This window comes from Salvelinus alpinus, chromosome 31 (genome assembly GCF_045679555.1).
Source record: "Salvelinus alpinus chromosome 31, SLU_Salpinus.1, whole genome shotgun sequence".
Taxonomy (NCBI): Eukaryota; Metazoa; Chordata; class Actinopteri; order Salmoniformes; family Salmonidae; genus Salvelinus; species Salvelinus alpinus.
Window position 1 is genome coordinate 27,641,964 of NC_092116.1, and position 22,149 is coordinate 27,664,112.

Here is a 22,149-nt window from a genome sequence, read left to right on the forward strand (position 1 = left end):
ATGTTAGTTATCTACCTACTGCAGGCAGCGGAGGTACCAGACATGTTAGTTATCTACCTACTGCAGGCAGCGGAGGTACCAGACATGTTAGTTATCTACCTACTGCGGGCAGCGGAGGTACCAGACATGTTAGTTATCTACCTACTGCGGGCAGCGGAGGTACCAGACATGTTAGTTATCTACCTACTGCGGGCAGCGGAGGTACCAGACATGTTAGTTATCTACCTACTGCGGGCAGCGGAGGTACCAGACATGTTAGTTATCTACCTACTGCAGGCATTGGAGGTACCAGACATGTTAGTTATCTACCTACTGCAGGCAGTGGAGGTACCAGACATGTTAGTTATCTACCTACTGCAGACAGTGGAGGTACCAGACATGTTAGTTATCTACCTACTGCAAGCAGTGGAGGTACCAGACATGTTAGTTATCTACCTACTGCAGGCAGTGGAGGTACCAGACATGTTAGTTATCTACCTACTGCAGGCAGTGGAGGTACCAGACATGTTAGTTATCTACCTACTGCAGGCAGTGGAGGTACCAGACATGTTAGTTATCTACCTACTGCAGGCAGTGGAGGTACCAGACATGTTAGTTATCTACCTACTGCAGGCAGTGGAGGTACCAGACATGTTAGTTATCTACCTACTGCAGGCAGTGGAGGTACCAGACATGTTAGTTATCTACCTACTGCAGGCAGTGGAGGTACCAGACATGTTAGTTATCTACCTACTGCAGGCAGTGGAGGTACCAGACATGTTAGTTATCTACCTACTGCAAGCAGTGGAGGTACCAGACATGTTAGTTATCTACCTACTGCAGGCAGTGGAGGTACCAGACATGTTAGTTATCTACCTACTGCAGGCAGTGGAGGTACCAGACATGTTAGTTATCTACCTACTGCAGGCAGTGGAGGTACCAGACATGTTAGTTATCTACCTACTGCAGGCAGTGGAGGTACCAGACATGTTAGTTATCTACCTACTGCAGGCAGTGGAGGTACCAGACATGTTAGTTATCTACCTACTGCAGGCAGTGGAGGTACCAGACATGTTAGTTATCTACCTACTGCAGGCAGTGGAGGTACCAGACATGTTAGTTATCTACCTACTGCGGGCAGTGGAGGTACCAGACATGTTAGTTATCTACCTACTGCAGGCAGTGGAGGTACCAGACATGTTAGTTATCTACCTACTGCAGGCAGTGGAGGTACCAGACATGTTAGTTATCTACCTACTGCAGGCAGTGGAGGTACCAGACATGTTAGTTATCTACCTACTGCGGGCAGTGGAGGTACCAGACATGTTAGTTATCTACCTACTGCAGGCAGTGGAGGTACCAGACATGTTAGTTATCTACCTACTGCAGGCAGTGGAGGTACCAGACATGTTAGTTATCTACCTACTGCAGGCAGTGGAGGTACCAGACATGTTAGTTATCTACCTACTGCAGGCAGTGGAGGTACCAGACATGTTAGTTATCTATCTACTGCAGGCAGTGGAGGTACCAGACATGTTAGTTATCTACCTACTGCAGGCAGTGGAGGTACCAGACATGTTAGTTATCTACCTACTGCAGGCAGTGGAGGTACCAGACATGTTAGTTATCTACCTACTGCAGGCAGTGGAGGTACCAGACATGTTAGTTATCTACCTACTGCAGGCAGTGGAGGTACCAGACATGTTAGTTATCTACCTACTGCAGGCAGTGGAGGTACCAGACATGTTAGTTATCTACCTACTGCAGGCAGTGGAGGTACCAGACATGTTAGTTATCTACCTACTGCAGGCAGTGGAGGCACCAGACATGTTAGTTATCTACCTACTGCGGGCAGTGGAGGTACCAGACATGTTAGTTATCTACCTACTGCGGGCAGTGGAGGTACCAGACATGTTAGTTATCTACCTACTGCAGGCAGTGGAGGTACCAGACATGTTAGTTATCTACCTACTGTGGGCAGTGGAGGTACCAGACATGTTAGTTATCTACCTACTGCAGGCAGTGGAGGCACCAGACATGTTAGTTATCTATCTACTGCAGGCAGTGGAGGTACCAGACATGTTAGTTATCTACCTACTGCAGGCAGTGGAGGTACCAGACATGTTAGTTATCTACCTACTGCAGGCAGTGGAGGTACCAGACATGTTAGTTATCTACCTACTGCAGGCAGTGGAGGTACCAGACATGTTAGTTATCTACCTACTGCAGGCAGTGGAGGTACCAGACATGTTAGTTATCTACCTACTGCAGGCAGTGGAGGCACCAGACATGTTAGTTATCTACCTACTGCAGGCAGTGGAGGTACCAGACATGTTAGTTATCTACCTACTGCGGGCAGTGGAGGTACCAGACATGTTAGTTATCTACCTACTGCAGGCAGTGGAGGTACCAGACATGTTAGTTATCTACCTACTGCAGGCAGTGGAGGTACCAGACATGTTAGTTATCTACCTACTGCAGGCAGTGGAGGTACCAGACATGTTAGTTATCTACCTACTGCAGGCAGTGGAGGTACCAGACATGTTAGTTATCTACCTACTGCGGGCAGTGGAGGCACCAGACATGTTAGTTATCTACCTACTGCAGGCAGTGGAGGTACCAGACATGTTAGTTATCTACCTACTGCAGGCAGTGGAGGTACCAGACATGTTAGTTATCTACCTACTGCGGGCAGTGGAGGTACCAGACATGTTAGTTATCTACCTACTGCGGGCAGTGGAGGTACCAGACATGTTAGTTATCTACCTACTGCAGGCAGTGGAGGTACCAGACATGTTAGTTATCTACCTACTGCAGGCAGTGGAGGCACCAGACATGTTAGTTATCTACCTACTGCGGGCAGTGGAGGTACCAGACATGTTAGTTATCTACCTACTGCGGGCAGTGGAGGTACCAGACATGTTAGTTATCTACCTACTGCAGGCAGTGGAGGTACCAGACATGTTAGTTATCTACCTACTGCAGGCAGTGGAGGCACCAGACATGTTAGTTATCTACCTACTGCAGGCAGTGGAGGTACCAGACATGTTAGTTATCTACCTACTGCAGGCAGTGGAGGTACCAGACATGTTAGTTATCTACCTACTGCAGGCAGTGGAGGTACCAGACATGTTAGTTATCTACCTACTGCAGGCAGTGGAGGCACCAGACATGTTAGTTATCTACCTACTGCGGGCAGTGGAGGTACCAGACATGTTAGTTATCTACCTACTGCAGGCAGTGGAGGTACCAGACATGTTAGTTATCTACCTACTGCAGGCAGCGGAGGTACCAGACATGTTAGTTATCTACCTACTGCAGGCAGTGGAGGCACCAGTGGAGACACGCACATGCGGAAAAAGTCCCCATTGAGGCGATGCCATGGTGTGTTTCTGATGCTGAGGTTGTAGAAATGTAATTATATAATTGCTCTCAGATCTTTGAGGCTGTGAATTATTCAATGTTTGTGTGTGAATATGGTCGTTTTCAGGCAGGTCTAACGGAAACTGTCACCAATCTAAAAACAAAACACAATCTCTCTCTCTCTCTTCTCCGAGGACGGAGAAGAGAGAGAGAGAGAGAGAGAGATTGTGGTTTTTTCCCTCCGTTCTCTGTGATTAGTCAGTTGTGTGTCGTAGACCTTTAGGCCAGATAAAGTGTCACATAGAAATGTGAGTTATAGATCTGTTATTCTCATTGAAAACAAGTCTAAGAAGCGGTAGATCTGTTCTATGTGCTCTATTTCTATGCTTCCTGTTTTAAGTTTCGTTTTTGCGTCTTTTACTTTCAGTTTTGTACACCAGCTTCAAACAAGTGAAAATATATATTTTTTTCATTATTGAAAAATATATTTCACAGCGGTTTAGATGGTACAAGGACTCTCTACACTATACTTGCTTGTTATGTCATAAAAAAAAACTGAATTTAGGAGAACTATAAGAAATTTAGCAACCAAGAAATGTCGGAGCGATTTCTGCATTGTGCATCTTTAAATTAAACAGTTCTACTGTATTTCTGTGTCTAGTAGGTACAGTATAAATTACTGAAAGAAAGACCGAGAGAAACAGTAACTTCTTGGTGTAGAATTTAGACTCGATAGGTTTCCCTCCCACTCTCAATGCCGTACAGTCAATCTCAGACCGTGTCCATTCTGTCTACTATATTTCTACCTTCTGAAGGAAGTTAATAAGTGAATTATTAAATCATCACCACTGCTGAAAGAAAGACAGAGATAAAGAGTAACTTCATAAAGTAGATTAGACTAGATAGTATTCCTGAACTCAATCCCAGAATGGATCTACTATGCCTAATGGAGGTACCTATTAAATGTTGCTGAAAGAGAGAAACAGTAACTTCATAAAGTAGATTAGACTAGATAGGTTTTCCACCCACTCTCAATGCTGTACAATCTCAGACCGTGTCCATTCTTTCTACTATATTTCTACCTCCCTAAAGGAGGCAGTCATTGTAAATAAGAATTTGTTCTTAAACTGACTTGCCTTGTTAAATAAAGGTTAAATGAAAATAAAGGAGGGTATAAATGAATTATTAAATCATCGGCCCTGTCCGAAAGAGAGAAGCAGTAACTTCACAAAGTAGATTCCCTGTCCGTGCCATAAACCCAGATATGTATATCACTCAGACGCTTCCTATATTTCTAGCCGTCTTTTAAAGCTGAGATCCACGATAGGCTCCACTGGCCGCCCCAGGCGCATTTCATATTGTTTTTTGTTTGATTGACATGAGTATCCACGATCCGGGAGAGAAAAAAAAAATCAAACTCTGCCGTTCTATCGAAGTAGCGTGGTTGTTGTTGTAATATCGCAAACGGACGCGGCCGTTTCACCGCTGTGGATTCCAGCTTTAAATAAAGTTTAAACTCATTCATTATAGAGCCTGCTTATAGAACGGGTGTGAAGAATGGGTTGAGGAATCAGGTGCAGGGAGCCGAGGGTTAGGACTAAACAGTATTTAATCCTGGTACTGACACGGTCACGCCAACACACCAGGCTCATACAAAACAGACAGGACCAAAATCAGTCCGGCGAAAATACAAAACACAATCCACAACAAACGCACAGAAGAACAAGCCCGCACAACAGCCGGCGGGCATTACCAGCTTCAATAGCCCAAAACCAAACTAGAAACAGGTGAAACCAATAAGACCAAACCAACTGAAAAGGAGAAAAGGGGATCGGTGGCAGCTAGTAGACCGGTGACGACGACCGCCGAGCGCCGCCCGAACAGGAAGAGGAACCGCCTTCGGTGGGATTCGTGACAACGGGGGAAAGTAAGTCACTTTAACTAGATTTACGGGGCTCTATTCAATCCGTACGCGGAAGTTCAGCTTTACAGCGTGGTTTAACTTTTAAGGCAATGTTCCCGCTTTAGTGGAGACTGCATTCACGGTGAACGCTGCGTATGGCGTCTCAATCTGAAATGACCTTCACACTATTGTTGAATCAGTAACGCTTCCGTTTAGCAGAGCCATAATATTAGATAGGGTTCTGTGTCTGTGTAGCCCTTAGACCATGTCCATTCTATCTATCATATTTCTATATCTGTCTCTTATTAAAGGAGGTATAAGTTACTTATTAATTATAAACCCTGCTGAAAGAACAGGGGGAACAGTAACTTCTTAGAGTAGATTATAGTAAGATAAGTTTCCCTTTTCATGCCACAGAGCCATACAGAGCTAAGACTGGTCCAAACCTGCACCACACACACACACACACACACACACACACACACACACACACACACACACACACACACACACACACACACACACACACACACACACACACACACACACACACACACACACACACACACACACACACACACACACATTATAGTATTGTATTTCCAGCGCCAGCTCCCAGGTCTAATACTCCTTCATGTGCATACTTGTCTGTCCCTGTCCCCTCCTTCTTCACTCACTGTTCCAGTTAATAACTGGGACATGGACTCACTAAAAACTATTTTGACGAGAAGAAGCTTCAATAAAAAAAGAAAACCACATAAAAGTTCTGAGGTGCATGCAAAGGGCAAATTTAGAAAACGTCTTATAAGAATGTTCATTAAATCCAGACTCTGTAAATCTCTTTCTGAGATCAGCGACCGTATTCACAAAGCGGTGACGACTAGGAGTGTTGCTGATCCAGGATCAGTTTAGGATTTAAGATCATAATGAATAACATAACATCCTACTTTGTGTTGCTTTGAGTATTGGCCCAGAAGGGTTCTGCACAGAATCATCTTAAGAATCAGGACTTTTGTTTCTCCGTTCTTTCTCTGCAGGCTCTGTGTGTTTTACAAGGGCCTCTGTAGAAAGGGTGAAAGGTTGAAGACTTTAGTCTGTTTGTTGTTATTTGTGCAGCTGTGTTACTTTTATGGTTGTTATCAGATCTCTAACTTTGACCTTCATCACATTTAGAACACGGCTTTTTGCTCTCAGTGCTATAAGCCAAAAAACTGCACTGTGAAAGCAAATGACTTTCCTCATTGTAAGACATAAAATTAGACATACACTATAACAAGTATCACCTGATGGGCAACTTGAGACGTCAGAAATGTTAACTATGTCCTAGGTCAGTGTTGCTCTCAATGGTTCCATGGTTCGTTTACCGGGGGAAGTATTTCGGTGGCGCGAGACTGAGAGGAACTGTCATGACCTCGAAGATGATTGCTTCCAGGTGGGCAAATTCCAGGAAACTCCCCACAGAACACAGACCACACCACACCACACTACACTACACCACACTATACTACACTACACTACACCGAGTACACCACACTACACCACACTACACTACACCACACTATACTACACTACACTACACCGAGTACACCACACTACACCACACTACACTACACCACACTACACCACACTATACTACACTACACCACACTACACTATACTACACACACCGAGTACACCACACCACACTATACTACACTACACACACTGAGTACACTACACCACACTACACTACACCACACTACACCACACCACACCACACTACACTATACTACACTACACCACACCACACCACACTACACTATACTACACTACACCACACTACACTACACCACACTACACCACACTATACTACACTACACCACACTACACTATACTACACACACCGAGTACACCACACCACACTATACTACACTACACACACTGAGTACACTACACTACACCACACTACACTACACTATACTACACTACACACACCGAGTACACCACACCACACTATACTACACTACACACACCGAGTACACCACACTACACTACACCACACTACACCACACTACACTATACTACACTACACTACACACACCGAGTACACTACACCACACTACACTACACACACTGAGTACACCACACTACACTACACTACACTACACTACACTACACACACTATACTACACACACCGAGTACACCACACCACACTACACTACACTACACTATACTACACACACCGACTACACTACACTACACTACACTACACTACACACACTGAGTACACTACACTACACTACACTATACTACACACACCGAGTACACTACACCACACTGAGTACACTACACTACACTACACTACACACACTGAGTACACTACACTACACTACACTGAGTACACTACACTACACTACACACACGGAGTACACTACACTACACTACACTACACCACACGACACTATACTACACACACTGAGTACACTACACCACACTACACTAGACTACACTACACAGAACACAGAGTACACCACACTACACTACACTACACTACACAGAACACCGAGTACACCACACTACACTACACTACACCGAGTACACCACACTACACTACACATACCACCGAGTACACCACACTACACTACACTACACACACTGAGTACACTACACTACACTACACTACACTGAGTACACTACACTACACTACACTGAGTACACTACACTACACTACACCACACTATACTACACACACTGAGTACACTACACTACACTACACTACACACACTGAGTACACTACACTACACTACACTGAGTACACTACACTACACTACACTGAGTACACTACACTACACTACACTGAGTACACCACACTACACTACACTACACACACTGAGTACACTACACTACACTACACACACCGAGTACACTACACTACACAACACTACACCACACTACACACACCGAGTACACCACACTACACTATACTACACTACACTACACACACTGAGTACACTACACTACACTACACTACACTACACTACACTACACACACCGAGTACACCACACTACACTACACTACACACACCGAGTACACCACACTACACTACACTACACTACACTACACCACACTACACTACACACACAGAGTACACCACACTACACTACACCACACTACACTACACACACGGAGTACACTACACTACACTACACTACACTACACTACACACACCGAGTACACTACACTACACTACACTACACAGAACACCGAGTACACTACACTACACTACACACACTGAGTACGCTACACTACACTACACCACACTACACTACACACACGGAGTACACCACACTACACCACACACACCGAGTACACTACACTACACACACCGAGTACACTACACTACACACACTACACACACCGAGTACACTACACAGACTACACACACCGAGTACACTACACTACACACACTGAGTACACTACACTGCACTACACACACTGAGTACACTACACTACACTACACTACACACACCGAGTACACTACACTACACACACTACACACACCGAGTACACTACACTACACACACTACACACACCGAGTACACTACACTACACACACGGAGGACACCACACTACACTACACCACACTACACTACACAAACTGAGTACACTACACTACACATACTGAGTACACTACACTACACACACCGAGTACACTACACATACTGAGTACACTACTCTAAACTACACTACACTACACTACACCACACTACACTACACTACACACACCGAGTACACTACACTACACATACTGAGTACACTACACCACACTATACACACCGAGTACACTACACTACACGTCATACACTGAGTACACTACACTACACACACTGAGTACACTACACTACACACACTGAGTACACTATACCACACTACACTACACACACTGAGTACACTACACACACACGCACACACGCACACACACACACTGAGTACACCACACACACAATCACTGAGTACACTACACACACACACTGCGTACACTACACACACACACACACACAGACACTGAGTACACTACACACACACACACACACACACACACACACACTGAGTACACTACACACACACACACACACACACACACACACACACACACACACACACACACACACACACACACACACACACACACACACACACACACTATAAGTAGGAACACACATTTCATATACATGTACACACACACACAAACACACAGAGACATATATCAATACCCTCCCATAGTAACTCTCTACAGAAAACAAACAAATGTCATGCTTCTGTCATATCGGATATTGCCAGTGTTATGAGTGCAGACTACTGTGGTGCATCTGAAACCCTCTGCTGCATACTGTGGTGCATCTGAAACCCTCTGCTGCATACTGTAGTGAGTCTGAAACCCTCTGCTGCATACTGTGGTGCATCTGAAACCCTCTGCTGCATACTGTAGTGAGTCTGAAACCCTCTGCTGCATACTGTGGTGCGTCTGAAACCCTCTGCTGCATACTGTAGTGAGTCTGAAACCCTCTGCTGCATACTGTGGTGAGTCTGAAACACTCTGCTGCATACTGTGGTGCGTCTGAAACACTCTGCTGCATACTGTGGTGAGTCTGAAACCCTCTGCTGCATACTGTGGTGAGTCTGAAACCCTCTGCTGCATACTGTGGTGTGTCTGAAACCCTCTGCTGCATACTGTGGTGAGTCTGAAACCCTCTGCTGTATACTGTGGTGAGTCTGAAACCCTCTGCTGCATACTGTGGTGTGTCTGAAACCCTCTGCTACATACTGTGGTGCGTCTGAAACCCTCTGCTGCATACTGTGGTGAGTCTGAAACCCTCTGCTGCATACTGTGGTGCGTCTGAAACCCTCTGCTGCATACTGTGGTGAGTCTGAAACCCTCTGCTGCATACTGTGGTGAGTCTGAAACCCTCTGCTGCATACTGTGGTGCATCTGCAAGCCTCTGCTGCATACTGTGGTGAGTCTGAAACACTCTGCTGCATACTGTGGTGAGTCTGAAACACTCTGCTGCATACTGTGGTGAGTCTGAAACCCTCTGCTGCATACTTCACTCTGTTTTCTCCATTGAAGCCATGTGCTGGCAATGTTCTGCTCTGAGGAGCAGTGGAACCTGGGGTTGAGGAGGGTAGCCTTGGGGCCTGGCTGGCTTTGCTTTGCTTTGTTCAGCCAAGCGTTCAACCACTCAGTCTCTCTGTTTCTCTGCTTAGGCTCTCCCTAAGTGATACACATGGGTGGGTGGACACACATACACACTGAGCTATTGGGTTGAACAGCACGTTGGGTTGAACAGCACGTTGGGTTGAGTAACACGTTGGGTTGAGTAACACGTTGGGTTGAGTAACACGTTGGGTTGAACAGCACGTTGGGTTGAGTAACACGTTGGGTTGAGTAACACGTTGGGTTGAGTAACACGTTGGGTTGAGCAGCACGTTGGGTTGAGTAACACGTTGGGTTGAGCAGCACGTTGGGTTGAGTAACACGTTGGGTTGAGTAACACGTTGGGTTGAGTAACACGTTGGGTTGAGTAACACGTTGGGTTGAGTAACACGTTGGGTTGAGTAACACGTTGGGTTGAGTAACACGTTGGGTTGAGTAACACGTTGGGTTGAGTAACTGGCTCAGGGTATGGTGGAGGTTCGGAAGCAGAACACTGCCAAGAAACACACCATCGATACGACTCTGCAAGGGGGTGGGGAAGACTAGCATGAGGAAGAACAGAATGAGGGAGAGAGAGCGAGAGAGAGAGCGAGAGAGAGAGAGAGAGAGAGCGAGAGAGAGAGCGAGAGAGAGAGAGAGAGAGAGAGAGAGAGAGAGAGAGAGAGAGAGAGAGAGAGAGAGAGAGAGAGAGAGGTAGAGGTAGACAGATAGAGAGAGAGGTAGAGGTAGAGGTTAGACAGAGGTAGAGGTTAGACAGAGGTAGAGGTAGAGAGGTAGAGAGGTAGAGAGGTAGAGGTAGAGGTAGAGGTAGAGGTATAGAGGTAGAGAGGTAGAGGTAGAGGTAGAGGTAGAGGTAGAGAGGTAGAGGTAGAGGTAGAGAGGTAGAGAGGTAGCGAGGTAGATGTAGATCGAGAGGTCGAGAGGTCGAGAGGTAGAGAGGTAGAGGTAGAGAGGTAGAGAGGTAGAGGTAGAGAGGTAGAGGTAGAGAGGTGGAGAGGGAGAGGTAGAGAGGTAGAGAGGTAGAGAGGTAGAGGTAGAGAGGTAGAGAGGTAGAGGTAGAGAGGTGGAGAGGTAGATGTAGAGAGGTAGAGGTAGAGAGGTGGAGAGGTAGATGTAGAGAGGTAGAGGTAGAGAGGTAGAGGTAGAGAGGTGGAGAGGTAGATGTAGAGAGGTAGAGGTAGAGAGGTAGAGAGGTAGAGGTAGAGAGGTGGAGAGGTAGATGTAGAGAGGTAGAGGTAGAGAGGTAGAGAGGTAGAGGTAGAGAGGTGGAGAGGTAGAGGTAGATGTAGAGAGGTAGAGGTAGAGAGGTAGAGAGGTAGAGGTAGAGAGGTGGAGAGGTAGATGTAGAGAGGTAGAGGTAGAGAGGTAGAGAGGTAGAGAGGTGGAGAGGTAGATGTAGAGAGGTAGAGGTAGAGAGGTAGAGAGGTAGAGGTAGAGAGGTGGAGAGGTAGAGGTAGAGAGGTAGAGGTAGAGAGGTGGAGAGGTAGAGAGGTAGAGGTAGAGAGGTGGAGAGGTAGAGGTAGATGTAGAGATAGAGAGGTGGAGAGGTAGAGGTAGAGAGGTAGAGATAGAGAGGTGGAGAGGTAGAGGTAGATGTAGAGATAGAGAGGTGGAGAGGTGGAATGCAGCAGAACCCAGGTGTTCTGGTTGAAGTGTTCCATCAAAGGAGTGAGGGATGGGGGGGTGAGGGATGGGGGATGGGGGAGAAAGTGAGCGAGTGAGTGAGTGAGTGAGTGAGTGAGTGAGTGAGTGAGTGAGTGAGTGAGATAAAGCGAGGGAGGGAGAGATTCATTGTGTTATGTTATGAGATGACAGCTTAACTAAGTGTTTTTAACTTGAGGAAGTCAAGACTACCGTACATGCCAGAGAAATGGTATCAGGGAGAAACTAAACTAGAGCATGTAACTGATAGTGACGATTATAATGGTAGTGATGATGATGGCAGTGATGATAATGGTGATAATGGTAGTGATGATAATGGTGCTAATGATGATAATGGTAGTGACGATGATGGTAGTGATGATGATGATAATGGTAGTGATGATGATGATGATAATGCTAATGGTTGTGTTGATGATGATGCTGATGACGGTAGTGGTGATGATGATGATAATGCTAATGGTTGTGTTGATGATGATGATGATGATAATGGTAGTGATGATGGGAGTGATACTGGTAGTGATGATGATGATAATGGTAGTGATGATGATGATGATAATGATGATGATGATGATGATGATGATGATGATAATGGTAGTGATGATGATGATGCTAATGGTTGTGTTGATGATGATGATGATGATGATGATGGTAGTGATGATGATGATGATGGCGGTGATGATGATGGTAGTGATGATGGTGATGATGATGATGATGATGATAGTGATGATGATGATGATGATGGTAGTGATGATGATGATGTTAATGGGTTTGATGATGATGATGGTGGTGATAGTGCTGATGATGATGATGATGATGGTGATGATGGTGATGATAATGGTATTGATGATGATGATGATGATGGTATTGATGATGATGATGATGATGGTAGTGATGATGGCGGTGATGATGGTAGTGATGATGATGGTAGTGATGATGATGGTAGTGATGATGATGATGGCGTTGATGATGGTAGTGATGATGATGGTGATGATGGTAGTGATGATGATGATAATGATGATGATGGTAGTGATGATGATGGTAGTGATGATGATGGTGATGATGGTAGTGATGATGATGATAATGATGATGATGGTAGTGATGATGATGGTAGTGATGATGATGATGATGGCGGTGATGATGATGGTGATGATGTAGTGATGATGATGATGATGATGGCGGTGATGATGATGGTGATGAGATGATGATGACGACGATGATGATGATGATGATGGTGATGATGATGGTAGTCATGATGATGATGATGTCCATGAGCCAACTGTTTTCATGAGACATCTTTATGTTTATTTTACAGGTGACCGAGAGCATAATCTCCAAGCAGACGTTTCAGGGTGAGTCAGTCTTTCAAATTGTCTATCTGCATGACCTTTGGTTGACAGTCGTATACAATGACAACATTTCAAACTCTACTGGTACACCTATCCCCTATCATACTGTACGTGCATGACCTTTGGTTGACACTCATAAGCAATAACAACTCTGTACATACGTGACGATCCTGTATCATGATTTCGATATCGAAAACAAAATGTGTGTCTTCACAAATACATACATGACTTACACGTGACCTTTGACTCTTCGAAACAATGACAACAATCACAACTCTAACGGTAGATATCATGGTTCTGAATCCAGAACGAGAACTATATCTATACATACCGATCTCCTATCATGGTTCTGAATCTAAAACATGTTTTTTTTATGATGATGGTGATGAGGATGATGATGGTGATGATAATGATATAATAATGACAGATTTCTCCACCTCTCTATCAGAAGCGAGAACGTTACCTCGCACCTTCAACACTTCCGGGTCAACGTTTGCGACCTCTGTGACCCAGCGTCCGTCAGCCCACCTGACCCTCAGAGACAGCAGTGCTCAAGGTGAGCAGAGTGTGTTGGTGTGTGTGAGAGAAAAATGAAAAGAAAGAATGAAAGAAAGAAAAAGAAAGAGAGATAGAAAGAAAGAGGGAGAGAAAGAAAGAAAGAGAGATAGAAAGAAAGAAAGAGGGGGAGAAAGAAAGAGAGATAGAAAGAAAGAGGGAGAGAAAGAAAGAAAGAGGGGGAGAAAGAAAGAGAGATAGAAAGAAAGAGGGAGAGAAAGAAAGAGAGATAGAAAGAAAGAGGGAGAGAAAGAAAGAAAGAGGGGGAGAAAGAAAGAGAGATAGAAAGAAAGAGGGAGAGAAAGAAAGAGAGATAGAAAGAAAGAGGGAGAGAAAGAAAGAAAGAGGGGGAGAAAGAAAGAGAGATAGAAAGAAAGAGGGAGAGAAAGAAAGAGAGATAGAAAGAAAGAGGGAGAGAAAGAAAGAGAGATAAAAAGAAAGAGGGAGAGAAAGAAAGAGAGATAGAAAGAAAGAGGGAGAGAAAGAAAGAGAGATAGAGAGAAAGAGAGATAGATAGATGGATAGATAGATAGATAGATAGATAGAAAGAGAGATAGATAGAAAGAGAGAAAGAGGGAGAGAAAGAAAGAGAGATAGATAGAGAGATAGATAGATAGAAAGAGAGATAGATGGAAAGAGAGATAGATAGAAAGAGAGATAGAAAGAGAGATAGATGGAAAGAGAGATAGAAAGAGAGATAGATGGAAAGAGAGATAGATCGAGAGATAGATAGAAAGAGAGATAGATAGAAAGAGGGAGAGAAAGAAAGAGAGATAGATAGATAGAGAGATAGATAGTAAGAGAGATAGATGGAAAGAGAGATATAAAGAGAGAGAGATAGAGAGATAGATAGATAGAAAGAAAGAGAGATAGATAGATGGAAAGAGAGATGGAAAGAGAGATATATAGATAGAGAGATAGATAGAAAGAGAACAGGTTAATCAAGATTCCAAAAAGATAATGCTTGTTTGTTGGCCAGAGTTCTTTCAGTTTATTATGAATATGTTTGTGTGTCTATCAGTGCAGTATCAGTGTGTGTGTGCATGTGTATGTGTGTGTGTGTACGGTATCAGTTTATTGTGTGCATATAGCAGGGCGTAGGCAGGTTTGACTAGTGTTATGATGTTATTACCATCAGCTCTCTCTCTCTCTCTCTCAATTTCAATTCAATTTATTGGCATGACGTAACAATGTACATATTGCCAAAGCTTACTTTGGATATTTACAATATGAAAATAATAAGAATCAAAATTGTCAACGGGACAACAATAACCAAGGGTAAAAAAAAACATACATCAATTTCAATTCAATTCAATTCAATTCAAGGGGCTTTATTGGCATGGGAAACATGTGTTAACATTGCCAAAGCAAGTGAGGTAGGTAATATACAAAAGTCAAATAAACAATAAAAATGAACAGTAAACATTACACATACAGAAGTTTCAAAACAATAAAGACATTACAAATGTCATATTATATATATGCAGTGTTGTAACAATGTACAAATGGTTAAAGCACACAAGTTAAAATAAATAAACATAAATATGGGTTGTATTTACAGTGGTGTTTGTTCTTCACTGGTTGCCCTTTTCTTGTGGCAACAGGTCACAAATCTTGCTGCTGTGATGGCACACTGTGGAATTTCACCCAGTAGATATGGGAGTTTATCAAAATTGGATTTGTTTTCGAATTCTTTGTGGATCTGTGTAATCTGAGGGAAATATGTCTCTCTAATATGGTCATACATTGGGCAGGAGGTTAGGAAGTGCAGCTCAGTTTCCACCTCATTTTGTGGGCAGTGTGCACATAGCCTGTCTTCTCTTGAGAGCCATGTCTGCCTACGGCGGCCTTTCTCAATAGCAAGGCTATGCTCACTGAGTCTGTACATAGTCAAAGCTTTCCTTAAGTTTGGGTCAGTCACAGTGGTCAGGTATTCTGCCACTGTGTACTCTCTGTTTAGGGCCAAATAGCATTCTAGTTTGCTCTGTTTTTTTGTTAATTCTTTCCAATGTGTCAAGTAATTATCTTTTTGTTTTCTCATGATTTGGTTGGGTCTAATTGTGCTGTTGTCCTGGGGCTCTGTGGGGTGTGTTTGTGTTTGTGAACAGAGCCCTAGGACCAGCTTGCTTAGGGGACTCTTCTCCAGGTTCATCTCTCTGTAGGTGATGGCTTTGTTATGGAAGGTTTGGGAATCGCTTCCTTTTAGGTGGTTGTAGAATTTAACGGCTCTTTTCTGGATTTTGATAATTAGTGGGTATCGGCCTAATTCTGCTCTGCATGCATTATTTGGTGTTCTACGTTGTACACAGAGGATATTTTTGCAGAATTCTGCATGCAGAGTCTCAATTTGGTGTTTGTCCCATTTTGTGAAATCTTGGTTGGTGAGCGGACCCCAGACCTCACAACCATAAAGGGCAATGGGCTCTATGACTGATTCAAGTATTTTTAGCCAGATCCTAATTGGTATGTTGAAATTTATGTTCCTTTTGATGGCATAGAAGGCCCTTCTTGCCTTGTCTCTCAGATCGTTCACAGCTTTGTGGAAGTTACCTGTGGTGCTGATGTTTAGGCCGAGGTATGTATAGTTTTTTGTGTGCTCTAGGGCAACGGTGTCTAGATGGAATTTGTGGTCCTGGTGACTGGACCTTTTTTGGAACACCATTATTTTGGTCTTACTGAGATTTACTGTCAGGGCCCAGGTCTGACAGAATCTGTGCAGAAGATCTAGGTGCTGCTGTAGGCCCTCCTTGGTTGGTGACAGAAGCACCAGATCATCAGCAAACAGTAGACATTTGACTTCGGATTCTAGTAGGGTGAGACCGGGTGCTGCAGACTGTTCTAGTGCCCGCGCCAATTCGTTGATATATATGTTGAAGAGGGTGGGGCTTAAGCTGCATCCCTGTCTCACCCCACGACCCTGTGTGAAGAAATGTGTGTGTTTTTTGCCAATTTTAACCGCACACTTGTTGTTTGTGTACATGGATTTTATAATGTCGTATGTTTTACCCCCAACACCACTTTCCATCAATTTGTATAGCAGACCCTCATGCCAAATTGAGTCGAAGGCTTTTTTGAAATCAACAAAGCATGAGAAGACTTTGCCTTTGTTTTGGTTTGTTTGGTTGTCAATTAGGGTGTGTAGGGTGAATACATGGTCTGTTGTACGGTAATTTGGTAAAAAGCCAATTTGACATTTGCTCAGTACATTGTTTTCATTGAGGAAATGTACGAGTCTGCTGTTAATGATAATGCAGAGTATTTTCCCAAGGTTACTGTTGACGCATATTCCACGGTAGTTATTGGGGTCAAATTTGTCTCCACTTTTGTGGATTGGGGTGATCAGTCCTTGGTTCCAAATATTGGGGAAGATGCCAGAGCTAAGGACGATGTTAAAGAGTTTTAGTATAGCCAATTGGAATTTGTTGTCTGTATATTTGATCATTTCATTTAGGATACCATCAACACCACAGGCCTTTTTGGGTTTGAGGGTTTTTATTTTGTCCTGTAACTCATTCAAGGTAATTGGAGAATCCAATGGGTTCTGGTAGTCTTTAATAGTTGATTCTAGGATTTGTATTTGATCATGTATATGTTTTTGTTCTTTATTCTTTGTTATAGAGCCAAAAAGATTGGAGAAGTGGTTTACCCATACATCTCCATTTTGGATAGATAATTCTTCGTGTTGTTGTTTGTTTAGTGTTTTCCAATTTTCCCAGAATTGGTTAGAGTCTATGGAGTCTTCAATTACATTGAGCTGATTTCTGACGTGCTGTTCCTTCTTTTTCCGTAGTGTATTTCTGTATTGTTTTAGTGATTCGCCATAGTGAAGGCGTAGACTCAGGTTTTCCGGGTCTCTATGTTTTTGGTTGGACAGGTTCCTCAATTTATTTCTTAGATTTTTGCATTCTTTATCAAACCATTTGTCATTGTTGTTCATTTTCTTCGGTTTTCTATTTGAGATTTTTAGATTTGATAGGGAAGCTGAGAGGTCAAATATACTGTTAAGATTTTCTACTGCCAAGTTTACACCTTCACTATTGCAGTGGAACATTTTACCCAGGAAGTTGTCTAAAAGGGATTGAATTTGCTGTTGCCTAATTGTTTTTTGGTAGGTTTCCAAACTGCATTCCTTCCATCTATAGCATTTCTTAATGTTACTCAGTTCCTTTGGCTTTGATGCCTCATGATTGAGTATTGCTCTGTTCAAGTAGACTGTGATTTTGCTGTGGTCTGATAGGGGTGTCAGTGGGCTGACTGTGAACGCTCTGAGAGACTCTGGGTTGAGGTCAGTGATAAAGTAGTCTACAGTGCTACTGCCAAGAGATGAGCTATAGGTGAACCTACCATAGGAGTCCCCTCGAAGCCTACCATTGACTATGTACATACCCAGCGTGCGACAGAGCTGCAGGAGTTGTGACCCGTTTTTGTTGGTTATGTTGTCATAGTTGTGCCTAGGGGGGCATATGGGGGAGGGAATGCTGTCACCTGCAGGTAGGTGTTTGTCCCCCTGTGTGCTGAGGGTGTCAGGTTCTTGTCCAGTTCTGGCATTTAGGTCGCCACAGACTAATACATGTCCCTGGGCCTGGAAATGATTGATTTCCCCCTCCAGGATGGAGAAGCTGTCTTTATTAAAGTATGGGGATTCTAGTGGGGGGATATAGGTAGCACACAGGAGGACATTTTTCTCTGTTAAGATAATTTCCTTTTGAATTTCTAGCCAAATGTAAAATGTTCCTGTTTTGATTAATTTAATGGAGTGAGTTAGGTCTGCTCTATACCAAATTAGCATTCCCCCTGAGTCCCTTCCCTGTTTCACACCTGGTAGTTTGGTGGATGGGACTACCAGCTCTCTGTAACCTAGAGGGCAACCAGTGGGTCCGTCTCCGCTATACCATGTTTCTTGCAGGATGACAATGTCTGCATTACCGATTTCTTTGGTGAAGTCCGTGTTCCTGCTCTTTAGGCCAAAGGCAGATGACCTCAGGCCTTGGATATTCCAGGATGATATAGTGAAGGCTTTTTGTTCCATAAAGTGTCCAATGTTGTTGGCCGTGTGGTTTGGCCTCAGGCCAGTAAGTGTGAGCAGAGCCTGCTGAGCATCTGGTACATGCCGTTGGCTTGGGCGAGTGTAAGAGTGGGGGTTGGGCCTGTTTGCCCGCTCACTACCTGGGCGTATGTGTGACTTCCATGTTGATGCTCTCTTTGCGGGGGTGGGGTGCATGGGGTGGGCAGGAGTGGCATAGGTCTGATCTGAGGGGGCCTAAATGGGGTGTGGGCATGGTTGATGTGGGGGGGTGTTGATTGGTTGGGGTGGGGGTGTGGATGTGTCTGGGGGTGCTGTGGTCTGGATGTAAGTCCTCTTGGCGTGGGTCCTCTATGTGTAGGTCCACGGGGGGGTCCTGCAGGTCTTGGAGGGTGTCTCGCTGGTCTGGGTGGGGTGTCTATTGATCTGTTGCTCCTGTGTGAAGTGTTGGGGCTGCGTTTGAGAGCGATGTCCTTTAGAGTCCGGACAAAGGTGGGCACTGCTGCCTTATAGAGGTGGACCTGGTCATAGAGGCTGTTCAAGTCCAGGGTGGAGTGGTGGGCCAGGAAAACATTTGGTTTTGAGGCACAGTCACGGGAAATGCTTGCGTTTACCCGCTGTATTGTAGCAGGGTGGAAGTCTTTTCGTGGTAGCAGGGTGGAGATAACCACTTGTGCATTGGGGAAAGTAGAAGAAGCTTTTTCAATCACTCCCTTCAGTGCTGTGGCCACCCTTTCCTGCTTTGCTCTCAGGTCGTTTGTGCCTGTGTGTATTATTATGTGGCTAGGTGAGCCTAGTTTGTCCTCAGACAGAAGGTCTAGGGCGCGCTGGGTGTTTGGACACCAGAGTTTAGACACACTGTGTTTGGGAAAAAGTTTTTTTTCTTCTATATATTTCCCATTTGAGTCCATAAGGAGAACAATCTGTGTCTTGTGTTTGTTCTCAGTGGGTGTGGGGGGGTTGTCAGGAGGGCTATCAGGGTGGCTGACAGGGGGGGTGCTCAGGGGGGGTGAGAGCTGCTGGGCTTGGGTTTTTTCTTTTGTCTGTTCTGCTGTGATGTTGACTCTATGGTCAGGGTCTGGTGTGGACTGTTCTGCTGTGGTGTCGAGACTTTTGTCCGGTGCTGAGGTGGGCTGTTCTGCTGGCGTCTCTGTGGGGATGGCCACCTCCCTAGTGGGTTGTTCTCTGTCACATGCCATCCCCCTCAACCTCTCCTCCAGCAGTCTGATCCTCTCCTCCATCCCCCTCTCCCTCTCCTCCAGCAGTCTGATCCTCTCCTCTAGTGCTTTGTTCTGCTCCTGCTTCTGCTCTTTCTCCTGTTGAAGTTGTCTCACCACTGTCCAGAGTGCAGATATGTCTCTCTCCACCTCCAGCTCTCCTGGTCTGGTTAAGGGGTTGTTGTGCTGGACTGTTGTCTGGGTCTGTGCTGACTGGAGTGTAATCACCTGCTGTTCCAGCTCCACCTGCCTTACCTCCAGCTGGGTGAATTTATCCTTCATTTCAATGAGGGAGAAGTGCTCTGTACTGGGAGGTTGACTGTCTGCTGAGGGTTGCTCGTCTGTGGGGTTATATGATGAAGAGGTCTGGTCTGACCCGCTTGGGGTGGGGGTATCTTTATCAAGGGAGAGCTTCTCCTGCTGGGCTAATTCTTTGATTAGGTGAAAGTCCAGCGGAAACTGTTTGGGGTTGCCCTGTACCAATACTGTTCCAGACTTATATAGATTTATGTTAGCTGACTCAGAGTCCTCGTTGTCAAGTATCCTGAGTTTCCACCCCTCGTTAACCCCCCCTCTCTTAACAGAGGGGTAGTGTGCTAATATAGCACTGTGCCATGCCAGGGGATGGTTTGTGTGGAAGATAAGGTTGCTGATGTTCCCATTTTTGTAATAGTCAGCAAAAAGTGTCTCTTGATTTTCCATAAGGAGCTTCATTTTGTGCTCTTTTCTTGCCTTATCATTCTTTACACTCACAGGGTACTGTATTTTAATTACCTCTGAACAGCAGGAGGGAGCTTCTAAGGCCTCTCCATTTGGTTGGGGTAGACTATTCGACTCTCCTGCCATTGTTGGGCTAATGGTCTTTGACACCTCTCACTTGACACGTCAGTGCTAGTTGAAGCTGTATCAAGTCAGTTACAGTTGAATACAGTTGAAGCTGTATCTCTCTCAGTTCCACAAAAAATCCAAGTTTAACTAACTCTAAATCTATCTTTTTTAAAGAAAATGCTGAAAAATGCAGGAGCTCATCTGATCATCTGATCATGACCTCTCTCTCTCTCTCTCTCCTTGTACATCTCTCTCTCTGTCTCTCTGTCTCTCTGTCTCTCTGTCTCTCTCTGTCTCTCTCTGTCTCTCTCTGTCTCTCTCTGTCTCTCAATTCAATTCAATTCAATTCAAGGGGCTTTATTGGCATGGGAAACATGTGTTAACATTGCCAAAGCAAGTGAGGTAGATAATACACAAAAGTGAAATAAACAATACAAATGAACAGTAAACATTACACATACAGAAGTTTCAAAACAAGAAAGACATTACAAATGTCATATTATATATATACAGTGTTGTAACAATGTACAAATGGTTAAAGCACACAAGTTAAAATAAATAAGCATAAATATGGGTTGTATTTACAATGGTGTTTGTTCTTCACTGGTTGCCCTTTTCTTGTGGCAACAGGTCACAAATCTTGCTGCTGTGATGGCACACTGTGGAATTTCACCCAGTAGATATGGGAGTTTATCAAAATTGGATTTGTTTTCAAATTCTTTGTGGATCTGTGTAATCTGAGGGAAATATGTCTCTCTAATATGGTCATACATTGGGCAGGAGGTTAGGAAGTGCAGCTCAGTTTCCACCTCATTTTGTGGGCAGTGAGCACATAGCCTGTCTTCTCTTGAGAGCCATGTCTGCCTACGGCGGCCTTTCTCAATAGCAAGGCTATGCTCACTGAGTCTGTACATAGTCAAAGCTTTCCTTAAGTTTGGGTCAGTCACAGTGGTCAGGTATTCTGCCACTGTGTACTCTCTGTTTAGGGCCAAATAGCATTCTAGTTTGCTCTGTTTTTTTGTTAATTCTTTCCAATGTGTCAAGTAATTATCTTTTTGTTTTCTCATGATTTGGTTG

At 44.3% G+C, this 22,149-nt stretch overlaps 1 protein-coding gene across 2 annotated transcripts in view; it reads left to right on the forward strand.

Moving 5' to 3' along the window:
- The window catches only part of LOC139561161 (tumor necrosis factor ligand superfamily member 10-like), an 85,019-nt gene that overhangs the window by 55,523 nt on the left and 7,347 nt on the right, over window positions 1–22,149 (forward strand). For both annotated transcript variants that reach the window (XM_071378074.1, XM_071378075.1), the window contains exons 3-4: window positions 13,416–13,452; window positions 13,898–14,005. In XM_071378074.1, coding sequence (XP_071234175.1) covers window positions 13,416–13,452; window positions 13,898–14,005 — 145 coding nt within the window. The remainder of the gene's footprint in view (window positions 1–13,415; window positions 13,453–13,897; window positions 14,006–22,149) is intronic.